Source organism: Mixophyes fleayi, chromosome 9, assembly GCF_038048845.1.
Source record: "Mixophyes fleayi isolate aMixFle1 chromosome 9, aMixFle1.hap1, whole genome shotgun sequence".
Taxonomy (NCBI): domain Eukaryota; kingdom Metazoa; phylum Chordata; class Amphibia; order Anura; family Limnodynastidae; genus Mixophyes; species Mixophyes fleayi.
In genome coordinates, this window is record NC_134410.1 from 56,228,596 (window position 1) to 56,246,882 (window position 18,287).

At 36.7% G+C, this 18,287-nt stretch overlaps 1 protein-coding gene across 3 annotated transcripts in view; it reads left to right on the top strand.

Moving 5' to 3' along the window:
- THOC2 (THO complex subunit 2) overlaps positions 1 to 18,287 on the top strand; it is a 100,480-nt gene that overhangs the window by 70,366 nt on the left and 11,827 nt on the right. The window contains exons 30-34 of one of the 3 annotated variants that reach the window (XR_012678875.1): positions 1,001 to 1,103; positions 2,544 to 2,980; positions 4,466 to 5,402; positions 6,125 to 6,160; positions 17,900 to 17,952. Coding sequence is in view for 1 of the 3 variants with exons in the window: in XM_075184369.1 (XP_075040470.1) it covers positions 1,001 to 1,103; positions 2,544 to 2,980; positions 4,466 to 4,524; positions 6,125 to 6,160; positions 17,900 to 18,037 (773 nt within the window). In the remaining 2 variants the exon portion in view is untranslated. Of the gene's footprint in view, positions 1 to 1,000; positions 1,104 to 2,543; positions 2,981 to 4,465; positions 5,403 to 5,997; positions 6,050 to 6,124; positions 6,161 to 17,899; positions 18,038 to 18,287 lie in introns of those variants that run through there. The other 2 variants (XM_075184369.1, XR_012678876.1) reach the window with 2 other exon arrangements.

The window sequence follows — 18,287 nt, forward strand, 5'->3', positions numbered from 1 at the left end:
GCAGTGTTCATGTTTACCTTGACGTGCCACTCCACTGCAGTGTTACTTACAATTCCTTTTTTTCAACCACAATTTAATGTGCCTTCGAAAACAGAGACATTAATTATCAGATACCCTTTGTGTTTGATTTCAAAAATCTGTAAAGATGATTTATTTTAAGATCAAGCTTTTTAGGCTTTTATATTATAAGAACTCTACCCCTACATACTATTAAACCGGTCATAAGGAAGCAGGGTAGACGTTGTTTTCATTTAATTTTAATTGTTACAGATGTACCACATAAGCATGGTTGTCAACATTCATGAAAATAAAATGCCTCCTGCAGTTGTATTTAGGAAGTTTTATTTTTGTTTGGCTTCACTTGACTAGCAATTTTTTTAAATAACCAAAATTTGCATTTTTTTAAGGACCACTAACCCCCCAAACCTTTTCAAACGTATAAAACCTGAAGGCAAATGGTCAGTTTTAAGCTGACTTTCCACCCCAGCTCAATTTCATTATTGACACCTGAAGCCCTCCCTTTTGTTTAGTGAATTATTCTGATGGGGATTCAAATAGGTGAAAGAGCAAATTCTGCAGACATTTGTGTTACTGTGACCTCATTGGTCTTGCGTCCTGTGTTTGAATAGACCAATCCACATGATTTCTGTACACATTTCTGCACAGCAAGTCTGCAAAGCAGTTGTTTATACACTACTAGTTTAGTGAAGCAACTGCCTCCTATCATGGCAACTTGCTGCAGAGCAGTGAAAGAGCACGATGGCCGTATTTAGTTAAATATTAACAGTTCTTTTGTTTCATATATCGATTCAACTCTGCAATGCACCACTTTTGCTATATATTAATATCAAATAGGGGCTTTCCTTACTCTTTAAGGGTCATGATGTGCCTGTTATGTCTAGCACTTAATGTATTTAATTGCTGTTACTTGCTTTACTTGCTAAGTAGCCAGTGGTCTTTATTGTCTTATGGTGGTGTTTTTTTGTTTTGTTTTTATCAGACAAATTAAAAGAGAAATCTCAGAGTGCTCAGAAAGTTGTTGTCAAAGCTGCAAGCACAACACCAAAAGTTACTACAAATAATGGAAACAGCTCTGTAAACAGGTATGTATTACATGTCTGTGCTTCATCTAGTGAGGTGCATCTGCTTGCCTAATAGTTTGCATTGCAAAATTCAATTATTACTCAACATATAAAAACATTTAATTTGCAGCAATTAAATTAAAAGCTAGAGATTTATATTTGGGGATATTTAAATCTTGTTTGGGAATATCTACATCTGTTTGAGGTGAAATTACACTGTACATGTAACAGAATTTTCCAAAATTGTTACATATACATTGGTTATCTGGATCATGCAAATTCTAAACCTAAATAATTGTGTGAATCTGCTAAAATGTAAGACTGACTTTTCAGAGTTTTTAAAATTGTGCCATTTTGTTCTTTTTTTTTGACCAGTATTATTATTATGAAACAGTCCTAAATATTTTGTTTTGGTTTTATCTGATAGGCAGCTATAGAATAGCCAAAACATATATTTATGTCTTTTTTTAAAGCTAGGCATCTCAGTTGACATACAGGGCTGGATTGAGTGTTTATAACTACATTTCATTAGCATGATTTATTTAAAGGACCATTATATTCCAAACCTGACACTTTCAGGCATGATCCATGAAGATAAAATATATTGTTTAAACAAATATTATATTAAACTGACATTTCACTGTTACTCTGTTTTATAATGTAAAGCATAGCTTCCTCACTCCATTACACATTTGAATTATTACACTACCTTATGTATCAAGTGTTTCCTCCATCTCTTAGATCAGTGATGGGCAACCTGATCTACTTCAAGGCCAGCATGTGTGGCCTCCCAACCTTCAAAACAGCCACACGTTGTTATTATTTTTCAGACTGTTTTTACATTCTTGAAAAATTCTTGCCATACGCATATTGCTTATTCTGAAATACCCTTACAGGCCCTCCACTTTCTCCAGAATTCCCCCACAAGCCATTTAGACCTCCCACTTGCTCCAACTGAGAATAGACAATTGGTCCCTTCCTTGTCCTAAGTTGTAACTTTTTCCATGCTTCACTCCTTTGATCCACATTTTGATGATACAGGTAATGTTGGTTTCTTTAAGCGATGGGCAGTAAGTTCAATTATACAAAATTCTTTATTGTTCTATGCTGATGTTTTATGCTTGCAAAAATAATTTCTGTGGGCAGGGGGTGCGTTTTTTTTTTTTGGATGCTGCCTGCTCTATTTACTTGTGTTCCCCGCAACGGGGTCAATGGAGTGCAAGCGGTGGATTCTACCGCATGTCAAAAGCCTTTGCGTTTGACATGTGATGTTACTGTCCTTTTTCAATGGGAAACCAGCCTTAATATAGACATTTTAAGAAAGAAAATAAAAATGTAATGTTGAGTTTCAAAATGCAAGTCTTTTACGCATTGGAATATTAAAATATAGTTTTCGTACAATTCTTAATCTGCCAAAGTTTCAGGTCAATTCATGCTAGCTCCCATGTTCCTTTTCTATAGCAAAGTTATAAAAGAAAAAGAGGAGAAAGATAAACTTGGAAAAGAAAAGGAGAAAGATAAAAAGGAAAAGACTCCAGCAGCAACACCAGAGACGAAGGCACCAGCAAAGGATGGAAAAGATAGAGTAAAGGAAGATCGGGCAATCAAAGATGAAAAGCTGCGAGATGTTAAGGAGAAAACACCAAAATCTGACAAAGAAAAAGAAAAAATCAAAAAAGAAGAAAAGTCTCAGAAGGAAGAAAAATCTAAGGCTGCTACAACGAATACTGAATCAAAACTGGCTGCAGAGAAGGAGAAAGAGAAGGAGCCCTCTCGAGAGAGAGATCTGTTGAAGGAATCTAAATTGAAGGAAAGCTCTAAAGGAGGAGATAAGACAGCTGTGGCTGGGTCCTTGAAGTCCCCTGTTTCCCGATCCGAGACAGCAGAATCTGAAAGGGGTAAGTTTGTTTTGTTTTTTGTCTTATAATGGAAAAGAAAACTTGTTTTGAGGTTCTATCTATTGTAAAAGTGTACAGAAGATGCGAAAACCTTTCATTGTGGAGATGTAAATAGTCATACTGCTATATTTAATGGTGTCCTGCTGTTATTTCTGCAGTTTATATATTTTTCTATTCTTTGGTAAAAAAGAGAACCTTAACTTACTTTGATATCTTGTCAGATAGATAAGTTATAATGGCAGCTCTGCTTTGAGATTTTCATGGAATAGTGCACAAACAGGTCTTTAAATCTCATTTTCTCTGATTAAGGTAGTTTGAGTATACACCTGTTTACGGAGGTTAGACATTCAGTAATATGTTCATCTATTATCTCCGTGTGGATGGGTTTTAGTTATTTCAGACTGAAGTAACTTTATGATATAGCATTTAGGAACCAATAAAACAAATCTTTATCTCTTGGAACTGTCAGAAAGCTTTGGGATTTTTCAGCTTCTGTGGTTGCCTTGCCCTGTTCTTACACAGATGGGCAGAATTTCATGGCCACAATTTCTTTACTTCAGACATTTGTTTTATTTGGAATGTGTTCCATGGTGTGTTTCATAAGTCTTTCTAAGAAAAAAATAAGGTGCTGTCCCAGGAAGTATTTTTAAGTGGGACTGTAGCGACACGTGGTGATGGGGGCCTGAATACATGTCATAGGGATAAATGATCTCTATGGTAAATGTGTGGTAAGTATATAAGGAAACTTTTCAAGAGCAAATTGAAGAAAAATAGTACAATCAACATTTATTGACCAGTACAAACATACAATTGATATGTGTCCGGGTGTTGAACTGAAAATTCACTGACCCTACTGGTCAATGACACCCGCATTCACTATGAAGTGAACGGTTGGATTCCGACCGATTGTACCTTTAAAGGTTAGGGACATAATTTTTAGGCTGCGACTAAAAGCCTTGCTGTTTAAATAAGTTACTAGACACAAAGCACTATTTCTAATCAAAAGTATAGAGCCTTTTCTATTTAAACAGAATTGTGTAACTATTGTTTAATGTTGCACAAGATTTAAATGCATTTTGTTTCTTATGTATTTAAGCGCCAATATATCTGCACTTCATGACAAATGACCTGTCGGGTGTCCTTCCAAAAGCAGTCTTCTCAAATTTATTAAACTGCGCACATTAGAAGAGGAGCCCACTTATGGTCCCTTTAAAACTGCTCTTTAATTATAATATCACCAGTGTGGCATTGTGCACCATCTTTTGGTCATTAATTAGCTGCTGGAAAATTTGGTGGAGCCAGATAAATAGAATTATAAAATTGTTCACAGTTATTGAAAATGCTTTTTTTTTTCCCCCCATAATTTGGAGAAACTAGTGTGCATTTTTTTTCCATATGTGCTTGTTAGTTGTTTCGAAGCATAATGAACATTTATTGAATCTGTTTCTAAATTCATTTCTCTTTTTTTTTTTTCCCCCCATTTAGAACAAAAACGACGTAAAATTGATACGCATTCTTCTCCATCACATTCCTCAGCAGTAAAGGTTAGTATAGCTTGAGGAAGGCTGTATCCATAATAGGCTCACCTGTGTGGAGTACAAGAGTCCGTCTTCCTTCAAGTTGGGTGCCAATTGTCCACTGGAAATCGCTGGAGGCTTTTTGTTTCCTTTATTTTATGTTGATATTTTGTATTTTGAAATTGCGGTAAAAGTTGCCCTGTTTGGACTATTTTTCTATAAAGTATTTTTCTAAAACGGAAAAATAAAAGCTAAATCTTCAAGGACCTTGCAGTCATATATTTTTGTATATAGCGTGAAACATGGAAATTTGTACAAGAGAGAGCATGTGCCGAAGTGCCTGAATATTTATAAGCAGTCCGTTTTTAAAAGTTTAAGGGAGTGAATAAGCTACAAGCAAACCTTCGAGATGAGTCTGAGATTTTTTTTTTTCCCCATCATTGATTTTTTTATTTTATTTTTTAAATTCTTTTTGCATTTTTGGAAGAAAATTTACCCTGAAGATTTTCTGGATCCTGTGGGATAATGAAAAAAAGATACTTCCTGAGTTACTCGGGGATTGTGAGCTGCTTTTGCCGAAACGTGCCTTCTAAGAAGGAATCCTGAAAGGTTTCACTGGTGATCGATCCGGCGGTAGTTGTGTAATTTGAATGAGCATACAGCTTCTGTTATATGTATCCTGGAAGGTTTATCTTAACCCCATTACGCGTTGATCCCTACGTTGCAGTTAAAGCAGATGTGGCAGCTATCTAATCATCATCATCATCATCATCATGTCGCCAACCCAAGAGAAACCCTGTTGGCCTTCAAGCAGTATATTATCATGGGCATTGGCTACAATGAAGACTAAGGGTAGCTACATCCATGCACCCTTTCTTCCCATATTTTTTTGATGCTCCATTGCAGTAAGATGTTTTTTTTGTTTTTTTTTCTCGTTACACTCTATGCCGAGCCACTAAAACTGTAAGTTCCTCACTTCTGTCCAGGAACACATTTTTGGATTACCGAGATGTGCCTTGCAACTGTCAGTGGATTCTCAACACTAATTTTTCGTTTTTCCTTTTTTCTTATTTTGGTAAGGTAATATGGCTTGATAGAACACATTCTGATTACACATGGGACTCTTGTACATAAGACTAACATCACCTTTGTACATTTAATTTCAGCTCTATACACTATTTTTATTTTTATTTTTGTTTTTATAACCCTTTACCTTTTTAATAGTTCCCCTGTTACAATGGGTAACTGATAAAGCTACAGTCCAAACATTTTGGCTAGCTCTTAAATGAATCTCAAAGTAATTTTTTTTCCTATTTTTAATTATTTTGAACATATTCATTTTTTTTTTTTTTTTTTTTTTTTCTTTTTCTTTTTTTTTTAAAAAAAAAATATATTTTTACCCTTGTTAAAATTGGAACACGTTTCTATTTCTATATAATGCATAGCTAATAATTTTCAGCGTAATATGTAGCTGTTTCCATGTTGCTTTTCTTTGTTCAGTATTAACAGCATCAAAAGATTTATTCCCCCCTCAAAGGAGTAGCTGTATTGTCTCAAGATCACAACAATGGCTCTGGTTACTGACAACTATACCAGCTCACGTGTCATCTCCATTCATTTTCTACAGGACAACCTCAATGAATTTAAGGACTCGTCAACAAAGGTTTGAGTTCCTTTCATCATGTTTTGTTTTTTTTATTTTATTCATTAAATAACTTACACTATTATAGTGTCACAAATTGTCTTGTCTGTAGGAACTGTTGATGTTGGGATTGTTGTTGTAGAATAATGTGTTATTTTGTTTTTATAGAATATTTACCTTCGCAAAGGCTATCTGCCCTAAAAATGGTATCGCAGTTAGAGGACTTTTTAAAATAAAATAATAAAAAAAATTCCATCAGGTCTGATGGTGTGTTGGTTTTGCTGATGGGCATTTTTATCTCTTTCGGTGTTTAATGGCTGTACTAATTTTTTGAGATAGGCATTACAGGGGTTGTGGAATATCTAATGGACATAACCCAAAAATTGTAAGCAGCTGTAGACACTAACATTCTCATCAGTTTTTGCTTGCATTTTAAAATGAGACCAGAGGGACAGATAATTTCTCAATACCAGTATCTGATCAAAAATGACAAAAGAAAATACGCTGTTCTTTTTTGCCAATTTCTCTGTTCTTAATTAGAATAAAAGTTTAAAAAAAATGCAGAGAAAACAAAAAGCTAAATATAACACATTTATTAAGTTAATGTTTTTTGACCAAAGTACACAAAATCTAGTGTACCCTTCACTTTTTTTTCCAAACCATTTATTGCTGTACGAACTGTATTTCTTTTCAATTGTACTTCCATTCCATTTCTGAAGCCTTTTATTTACATATTATTGTTACATTTGTTAGTGAAATAATGTAACTTGCTGCCCACCGCCAGTCCACTCATTCAGGAGAGGGGCTGCATTGTCAACTTTCCGTTTGTTCCCTTATTACTGTGATGTACAGTAGGCTGCTACCCTAGAGAGACTTGGCATGCTAATAGGTAAAACATACAAAGCAAAGCCCATCCATGGTCACCTTTCCCATTTAATTCAGGTCTTCCAGTGTTTCTTGCATTTGTTATGGATCAGAAATGATGGGGGCAGCCAAAGGTGGGTAGTCATTAAGGAGAGTAAAGAAAAAAAAAAGTAACTTTGCACCTTGGCAAAACCATGTTGCATTCGAATGGGAGATACATTTTTAAAATGTGGGGACAGATTTATAGTTGGGGTAGGGCATGTCCTAGATCAACTTTAAATTTCACTGTAAAAATAAAGCTATCAATTATTTGTGTCCTACATGAAAAAGCAGACAGTACTTAACTTATGTGCAAAACAATAAATTCATTTGCACCCCCTTACATTGTAACATGGTTTGTCCAGAAGCAACTTTACAAAATTTGAGCAGATGTGCAGCATGGTGGACAAGAGTGCAACAGAATAGCTGCTACCATAGAGGACATTTTGGTAAAAAAAGCTGTGATCGTATTCACACATCTCTACCAGTGCTGTGTGGTTACTTATAACCCCATATATAGTCAGTAAAACACTTATGTAAGGCAGAGACCTACCTGCTTCATGAATACTGTAAACTAAGTTTATGCCCACTCCCTTGAAGGAGTAGGAGAAATTGCTTGGTAGCTTGGATTTATTACTGTGTGCTTTGTCAGAAATGGGTTAATGCAATCTGCTTTTCTGTTGTGAAATTGTGTGATCAGCAGAATGTCAGCAGCTGTCATGTTTTGACCTTGCCTGTATTTTTCACATTGCATGGAGGAGAATTTTTGGACTCCATTCTACGATAGATATATTGCGCTGAAGCACTTGGTCTGCAAGTAGTTGCATTTGCATTTTAACTTTTTCCCCTTATTTAATTAATATGAATTTGTTACATTTTTGAATATTTAGAGGGGTGACCTAGATCTTTAGAAACCTGTGTAGTTTGGCTAAAAATACCCAGCAGTCACGAGGCTGGATTAGTCTGTGAGCTGGGAACAATGGATTTTCTACACACTAATTTCTAGTTTGCTTTAGTATCAGTAGAATCTATTCCAGGAGTTTTACTGTGGACAGTTTTCGATCTTTACTCCCACTAAGTGTATCCAGCCCCATTCTCTCTACTGCATGAGAGCTGACAAAGAGGAGAGTGGTCAGCAGACGGGGGCAGTGCTATACGAGGGGAATTCAATTCGGCTGTGCTCAACACGGAGTTCTTTATATTACCATTAATGCGGTCATTTTAACCCTGATTCCTGCTTGCGACTCCCTGAGCTGCGAGGAAAAAACCCAGTGTTAAACATTACCGTAGTAACGGTAATAATGCACACTATTACCGTAGTATCTGCAATAGTGCGCGAGTCAGGTTACTTTCGGGTGCAGTACCTATTAACAGTACTGGCTACCCCAACCCGGACTAAGACAACATGAGGATTCCGCAGAAGTACTACACCGACCTGATAAAAAAAGACTACTTACGATGATCCAGATGACTTCATGTGACAACCCAATCTGTTGCTGACTGTGGAAAATGACTTTGTGTGAAAATGTGACTCCTCTTAAAGTGGTGATGGAGGGACCGGGCTGTCATTCATGTAATACAAATATTATTCTAGCGGTATTAGGGTTAAGAGTTAGGTTTAAGGTTAACCTTACCTTTACAAGCCAAACCCGGCATGTTAAGGTAAGGTTAACCTTAACTCCTAAAAGAATACTTGCATTACATGAATGACAGCCGGGTCTGTCCATTGCCGCTTTAAGAGGAGTCGCGTTTTCACATGACGTCATTTTCCACAGTCTGCACATGAAGTCATCTGGATCATGGTAAGTAGTCTTTTTCTCAGATCGGGGTAGCACTTCTTCTGAATCATTTCGTCTTAGTCCGTGTTGGGGTAATCGGTATCGTTATACTGACTACCACCGGTTACTTTCGGCAGTAACGTGACCATTTGTATTCCCCCCCTAAGTATCTAATTGTTAAGCTTTATTTATTTATTTTCAGAGGCATAGCTAGTAGTTGTTTTTTGTTAGCATTCTACTTTAAAAAACAAAGTAGCAGCTTAGTCAGAGTTTTGATTTTTTGTTTTAATGTCTCATTAGCTTTGATTATATCCTTGACAATTGAGCCATATAAATTTACCGAAAAATGTCAAAAACTTTAAAAATCCATCTAAGAGATATGTGTGAGAAATATAAATGTTGATTGTATGACACATAAACCACATTTTATCAGTTTTTCAAATGTGATTTGCTGGTTAGGCCTGTCTTAAGTGTCTCTCAGTACTCTGTATATACAAAGGAAATTTTTATGACAACAAAAATGTCCTGGTTTAGTTCTCTGTGTGATATTCAATAGGGGGCAAAGGAAAGTATACTATAGCAATATTATTTCTAAGGGCAGTTTATTGATCTCCGTATTTTGATTATGGAAGCAATTTCATAGCTCGAACAGTAACATTTTTACACACCTGCACAATAAAGAGTAAAACCTTAAAGATGTTTACGTATATATTTTCTTTAGTCCTCAAGAGACATAAAGGTGGTTTCTTCAACTCCGATCCTTAAGTACCCCTAATAGGTTTTTTGGTTTTTTTCTAATCTATTATGCACAGTTGAATTAATGTGTCTTTTAAGTGCAGTGCTTAATTATTAACTGATGGATGCATAACTATGAGTGGAAATTTAAACTAGTTATTGTAGAGTGTATAAATGTTCGTTCCGAGTATCTGTGTATTGGTGTGCAATTTTAAAAAGATAGTGTATTTATTGCTTATTGCTTATGTGGCATTACACATAGAATCAGAAATGATTCCATCTATTTATTCCCACAGAGGAAATATTTATTTACTATGCAAACTATATAGAACAAACATTTTCTGTTTTAACTTTTAACAGACATAGGGGTACAACATTTTATCATACAGGATATATGCACATTCCACTGTGGCAGGGGAGGGCTGGCAAATTGTTGTCCGGGGGGCAAGACTCGACTCGGTAGCCTATTTTAATGGAATAAAATGCAGGTGACCCAGGCCTAGGTAGCCCACTATGCGATCGGCCTGGGCAGCAGATGTCCCCCTGTCCCCCAGCACTGCATCTCTGTTAAGAGAAAGTATTGCTTGTACACTCCATGACAGACAACACACGTTCCACCATCTCTTTAGGGAAGTATTTTAATAGGATCGGATGCAGGTTAAAAAACTGAAATGACAGTAATTTGAGCAGTTGCAGCATCATTAGCCCTGCCACTTTGTATGACTCTACCAATTCACACAGTGTACCTCTGTAGATCAAGTCTAAGGCTGTTGATCAGTCATTGCCTGCTTAATTAGAAAAGCACTTCCCACTAACTATAGCAACATAATACAAAGAGCTGATAGAGTGCTTAATAGATATATTTAGTATAAGTCCTGCCATTATTTCCAGTATATATTTCAGCTAATATACAGCCTTGATATACAGTAATGTTAAATACTGGCTTTATTTGTATAGCTTTGTTAAAGAACAAGTAAATATCTTAAGAATATTTTATCTATACACCCCTTTTTGGTTTGATTTGCAAATCATTTTTTTTTCTTTACTATCTTAGGTCCTTTATCAACAGGTATGAGAATGGAACCCATTACCCACTTGCATTTGTGGTTGGATGCTACTGGGTGTAGTCGAAATGTCTACACTGATATAATGTCGACCAACAAAATGTGTACATGTTCATAATGTTAACATTTAAAATGTGTATACATTTGACACACTCGTGTCTACAGTGCTGTAATGTCGACGTTTTGAATGTCGACAGATGTAAACGGCAACAAACCCCGAACAAGCTTAAATACATGCCATTGTAACAAGATAATCAATGTTGTTCTCTTCACTTGTCAGTTGTTTGTAATGATTCCACGGTATATAGTTTTTGTTTTAATGCATTACAATCATAACCAAACATATTGAAAAGTTGTAATCATTTTGAAAACTACGGTGATGCAACAGTTATACAGAAAAATAGACAGAGACATACAATATATTGACAAAAGTAATCTGGCGTTTGCCATTACACAAACAGGAACTGTAATGACGTTGTATTCAAATACATATACTTTAATATGGTGTTGGTCCCCTTTTTGCAGTGCTAACAGCGTCCACTTATCTTGAAAGGCCTTCCGCAAGATGTTGGCGTGTTTCTGTGATTTGTGCCCATTCACTCTAGAGCATTTATGAGGTCAAGCACTGATATATTGGATGAGTAGGCCTGGTTCACAATCTCCGTTCCAGCTCATCCCAAAGGGTTGAGGTCAGGGCTCTGTGCGGGCCAGTCAAGTTCTTCCACACAGAACTCATCAAACCATGTCTTTAGTCCTTGCTTTGTGCACTGGGGCACAGTCATGTTGGAATAGAAAAGGGCCTTCCCCAAACTGTTACCACAATGTTGGAAGCATAACATTGTCCAAAATGACATGATATGCTGAAGCATTAAGATTGCCCTTCACTGGAGATAAGAGGCCTAGCCCAAACCCTGAAAAAAGCCCCATACTGTTATCCCTCCTCGACCAAACCTTTCAGTTGGCATAATGCAGTCAGGCATTTAACGTTCCCCTGGCATCCGCCAAGCCCAGATTCTCCCATCTGACTGCCAAACAGATAAGCGTGATTAGTCACTCCACAGAACACGTTTCCTAAATCCAGTGTCGGTGTGCTTTACACCACTTTATCCGACGCTTGGCATTGGTCTTAGTGATGTGAGGCTTGCATGCAGCTGCTCAGCCATGGAAACCCATTTCATTAAGCTCCCGCCACATGGTTTTTGTGCTTACATTAATGTCAGTGGAAGTTTGGAACTCTTCAGCTGTGGAATCAGCAGAGCGTTTGGCGGCTTTTACGCACCATGCACCTTAGCAGTCGTTGACCCCCACTCTGTGATTTTACGTGGTTTTCTGCTTTGTGCCTGAGTTGCTGTTGTTCCTAAACACTTTTAATTTCTAATAATATCACTTACAGTTGCTCATGGAATATCCAGCAGGGATGAAATTTCATGAATCGTCTTATTTCAAAGGTGGCACCCTATCACCGTACCATGCTTTAAGTCACTGACCTTCACTTGAGGTTCAGAACGACTTATTTTGTATCAGAAATGTTTGCAAATGTAGACTGCGTGGCTAGGTGCTTGATTTTATATACCTCTGGCAACGGGTCTGATTGAAACACCTCAATTCAGTAATTAACAAGTGTGACCAAATACTTTTCTCTATATAGAGTGTGTGTGTGTGTGTGTGTGTGTGTATATCTATATATCTCAAGCAATCAAACAAATCTTAAGCTTCATAATCTGTAAGAGGTCATCTGTGACATTTCTTCAAACCTAGAAAATACTCTTAAGGGCTAGATTTACTAAGCTGCGGGTTTGAAAAATTGGGGATGTTGCCTATAGCAACCAATCAGATTCTAGCTGTCATTTATTTAGTACATTCTACAAAATGACAGCTAGAATCTGATTGGTTGCTATAGGCAACATCCCCACTTTTTCAAACCCGCAGCTTAGTAAATCTAGCCCTAAGTCTTTTTCTAACAGGTTAGAGACCTCCTCAGAGTTATTTAATCTTGCGCAAAGGCGTACACTAAAACCTTAGCAACTAATATACCAGTTGTTTTTATTACTTATCTTGCTTTGCACAGATGAAAAAAAAAAAATACAAACATCCTATTGGTTTGAATGGTTTAATGTAGATGTGAAGCTGTTTAACCTCTGTCTCTAAAGCTACCACTAATTCTGTACAAGCGGTGATGTAGAATAGATTATTCTCTGGTGAAAAATAGTCTGTGTCCTTTGCTGAAATGCTAGTGAATATAGTTTGCATTAAAATAAATGTTAAACAGATACGTGTTAGGATATGTAAGAAATACTTTACCGTGCATCATACTTTTCTGGAGCAGTGTAATAATCCTAAACACACACACACACATCTGGCAAAAATATTTTAAGAGTGGACAAGCTTTTGATACAGCGGATACAAGATTCCTGGAGCCCTAAGGATGTAAAGTCAAAACCTTCATTTTAAAAGATCTATCCGCCCTAGAGTTTATTTTGTATTAGTGTATCTGGAGCAGCTATTTAAAAAGATAAATGTAATGCAAACTTGTTTTGTCCTCCTCCACCTGGCTCTCTCGGCATCCCAACTTCTATTCACCCTCTATCACAGATGAGTGAAGTTGTGGTGCCCCCATAGTAGCCTGACAGAAATCGCCTAACTCCCCTTCAACATGTCCTGACATTGTTGATTTGTCACCATGGCAGCCCCTTGCTAATCACATAAAACTGGGGGATATTTTAATTCCAGGCACAGACCATGTGTAAGAGAAGCCATGTCCATTTTCATTCTGACGACTTGTTTTCTAGCAGTGGTCAGCATTTTGCATATCCTCCTCAGTTGGTCATATTGACTAGAGTGGAAAATATTTCCCGATAAGGTGAAAAGAGAAGAAAACCATAAAAATGTCTAGAAGTATGTTCCACTGATAGTTACCATGTGAAACTTTAGTTTTTGGCTCATATGGTCTATTGCCTGTTAACACACTGTGGATATGGAAATGTGGTCTGGAAAAACTTGATAAACCATTAAACTTCTCATAGCCCTTGTTAGTCATTTAAAAATGCAAGGTTCCCACAAACTATAGTAGTTGGGGTAATACTGCATTGCTGAACTTGTTACTAATTATCTGAGCAGTAAAGAACTGAAACAGATTAAAGTGTAAATCAAGGTTATTAGTCATGAAGAATAAAACATGAACTATATAGACATGTTTTTTCATTAAAATAAAGCTGCATGTTTAAAGAAGGCATTTTCACTTTCTGTGATTAAAACTGGCCACATGCTGCAATATTGTAGCGTGTGGACCCCAAACAAGTGGTGCCGGATTATAAATCTGTTTGAAATCTGATTAATGCTACAGAATATAGTCATAAGACCACTGTTGTTGAACATGCATTAATTTATGCTGTAAGTGTTACAACTGCTCCACTTGAGTTCCCCATTATCGAATATTATGTTATTTTGTTGCCAATGCCTGTGGCTAAATTGTGCAGTGAACCTGTGTCTCAGCGCTTGGGCGTACATTGGCCTCTGTCCATGTCTGGCTAGCTTAGGGCAGGTGGGAACTGATGCTTTGGGACAGAAATGTGCAAGGACAGTGGTGATTGCACTCTTCTGCCCCCCCAAAACCCCAACACAATTGTCCCTGATTATTTGTGGAAGATGATTCATGGTGGACTTTATCTTTATGGTAATGTTGAATTAGAAGTACAAGTAAATCCTTTTCCATGAATCATATTTAACCACCTGTTATTTTGAACAACCCTAACGGGTAGATCATCTATCAGCACTGATATGTGCCATGCAGATGGTGTAGTTTAACTGCTGACCGCAAGAGCACTGTCCTGAGAGAGAGCTATGATCCACTTACATGCTATATCAAGTTAGCCTTATGTGGCAAGAACTCTGCACTCTTAAAGCTGCTTGGATTGTGTTATGGTAGAAACAAAGATGATTGTCATAATGGTAATATTGTATGTCTATTCACATGGACAATTACAATCTGTTGCAATGGGGCAGATTTTTCAGAAATTTAATTGCATATATAAGTTTGCATTAAGTCCATTTGAAAACACACTTTATAAATATGTAAAATATTTTTTGCATATGCTTTTATTTATTGGACACTTCTTTATTAAACAAACTCAATTCAAGTTCTGATTACACATAACATTGTGTGTAAAGTTGATGTTGGCTCATATTAGTTCTGTGTTTTTACATAATAATTGTACCCATCAACTTCTGTCTTTATTTAGTGAGTATGAAATGGTGTAAATATAACCGTATGTTTCTCACAAAATGAAACACTTAAAGGAAGATATAGGCCAGGATTTTTTTCTCTGCTTTCTTAGATTTGTGAACAAATTACATATTTCCACATACATGTTAAAATCAGCTAAAAGTTTTTATTTAAGCCAGTTCAAAGTGTATAGATCAGTTGTAGGAAATCTGAAACACTTAAAAAGGGCTGCACATTACACATAATCTCAGTAATAAGTTAAATCAATACATTTACACAAAGAAAGAGACGCCTATCTGTAATAACAATAATCAGCAGACATTTTAAACAAATGTTACAGGCTATAACAAACATCTGCTATTAAAGCAGGAAGAAGCTGTAAGATGCAGGTGAACGCTCACAGGGCCGCTTGTTGTCACTTACTGGTATAGATGGTCAATATTTGTTTACTCAGAATGTTATTTTAATACTTTTATTAAAAAAGCATTGTAGGATTTCAAAACATTAATTTGCCTTTTTGAAGGCCAATGTCACCTCAAACTGCTAATTTAACCATAGATGGAATGCCAGACCCCAAGTACCATTCTGGGATAATGTAGAACTTCACCTATCAGGTCCCACATCTCTTCTGTTTTGACCATGTTCTCCTTGCACCTATCAAGTTGGTATGTTTTTGGAAAGGTATTGTGTTATTAATAAAACTACTGGCAGGAGCCAGGGGAGCGTCATAGAACTGCTATATGGGCAGCACAGTGGCCTAGTGGTTAGAATTTTTGCCTCACAGCGCTGTGGTCATGAGTTCAATTCTCGACCATGGCCTTATCTGTGTGGAGTTTGTATGTTCTCCCTGTGTTTGTGTGGGTTTCCTCCGGGTGCTCTGGTTTCCTCCCACACTCCAAAAACATACTGGTAGGTTAATTGGCTGCTTTCAATATTGACTCTAGTTTCTCCCTCTTTGTCTGTGTGTGTCTATGTTAGGGAATTTAGACTGTAAGCTCCAATGGGGCAAGGACTGATGTGAATGAGTACTCTGTACAGCGCCGTGGAAGTAGTGGCGCTATATAAATAAATGATGATGCTATGAACCTCAAGGTACCTGCTGAATAGGGTAGAATGTTGGACCTATGGTAAATAACATTATGTGATGATGATTTTATTTTGTCCATTTGGCCATCATGACTGGAGCGAGTGCGGTCAGAAGATGACTACACACATAGGTCGTTAGCTGCCATTTTCTGTCCACATTTCCTAATATTCTCCATAATGTTTCAATCAATTCTGATCATATTATCAGGCATCATGGTAGCTTTCTGGTAACATGGAGATACTGGGACAGTTGACCAATTTTAGTTGCTGTTTCGCAGTGTGTGGAAAGCATAGCGAAGACCTGTGCCAAACATTTTAGCTACATCTAGATCACTGATTCCCAACTCCAGCCCTCAGGGACCCCTAACAGTGCATGTTTTCCATATCTCTTCGCTGGAGCACAAGTGTATTCATTACTAACTGACACATTTTGAAAGATCTGCAGGTGGTACTAATTATTTCACTTGTGACGTGGAAAATCTGCACTGTTAGGGGTCCCTGAGGACTGGAGTTGAGAAACACTGGTCTAGATGATGATTTGCATTATTTTTAAAAGGCCGATATTACTGTATATATTTAACATAGTTCTTCTGAAAGTCTTTTGGGAGCTGTAAACTTAAAATAAATACATTAATATGAAGGCAACTCTGCGTGACTATTGAACAAACAAATGATCAAAACCGGGGCATATGGTAAACTGAGAAATAGGAGATTCTCTAAAAAGAAAGTTATGTCTGTCAATGTTAACTTGCTGTCCTGCAGCATAGTGTGTTTATAATTTATTTGGGGGGGAGGGGGGTATTTTGGCTTAGCAATCATTGACAAGATATATTAACAAGTTGCATAGTTTGTATTCAACATATGCCAATTATTTTCATGCTTTAGGTGATACTGTTGATTATAAAATGTAAGTGTTCATTATTTAAGAAGATACTTAATAAATGTTTTTCTTTTTGTCTGAAATACAACACTGTGGTAGCCAATTCTTGGGCTTAGGCTCTATTCTAATGGTCATTGGTTATCGGCTTATCTTCAGTGATGTCATTGGTAGGCGTTTGTTCAGTGCACAGAGTGGTGGCCTTCACTATGTGTAGGCATTGAGTATACTTAAAAGCAGATATGTCACTGTCTGTGTTGTGGAATTAACTCTAGAATCAGTTGTACATAGTTTTTCACCTTTTTTAACTGGCATTTCATGGTGTCAGGGGAACTGCCTGAAACATTTTATGAAACAATGTATATTTAGATATAGGCAGGTACTCCCTTTTTGAAAGATTTTCCATTAGGTCTATGGTCTGATGTTTCATTGTGCAGAAATTGAGCAAAAACTGGCAGAACTACTCCTATTAATGTGGTCCATATGTGTTCTTATAGAAAAAATAGAACCCTAGTTAAGAAAATATTTTCAACTGTTAAACTAGAATTTTTACTTGAAATAGATGGACCTTCCCATTGTATTGTTGGGTAAAACCTTATGGTCTTGCTTTAACCAGAAATACCTAGAAACATTTTGTATCTATGTGTTTTGAGGGAAGAACATGTCTACTTTAATTTCATAGATCTTGCAAGTTTTAAAACAATCCTTTTAAGTTTGTTCTGTGTCATATAAGCTGAACCAGAATGGCATATGCTTGTACTTTTGTAGCTTGTGTATTTTGAGTTTACCTACTTTCTACTGGCGGTAGAATTGTATTTTTAAACAAGTTCTAGTCATAATAACATACTAAATTGGTTTGTGTGGAGTTTCCTCTGGGTTTTAATAAAAGCAGTACACTTCATGCTGGGCTTTTGAGTGATTGTGCATTACTATTTCAACTGCGATAATGGACATCTTTTCAGGATACACATAAACTTCTAATCACACAGGTACATTTTAGTGGAATGGGCAGCACATGGAAATAAGTGAATGCAGGTTGATGTTTGTCTAATGTGGGTCGAAGCTGTAATTTTTTCAATGTTTTTTATTCAACAGCACTACACTAACCACACTACCCCACCAATATCCAAGAGCAAAGAGAGAGAGGTAGAGAAGAAAGAATTGGATAAATCAAGAGAGCGTTCACGGGAAAGAGAGAAAAAGGAGGAAAAAGAAAGAAAAGAGAGGAAAAGGGTTTGTGCCATGATTGCCAGATTTTGACCACTGTTGTATTACAATTCTTCAGTTAAGAGAAATCTGCCTGCTTTCAGTATTCCGGACATCTTTTGGCAGGAGCACATCACACATACATTTCAGAGAAGACCTATATTGTGAAATAAATCGATCACTTTTAAATTTGTTTTTCTTTCTGTTTGTTTTTTCTTTGCCCTTAGTAAGCATTATAATATAATAAATAATGTTTAAGGCTGAGCCATGTCTTATT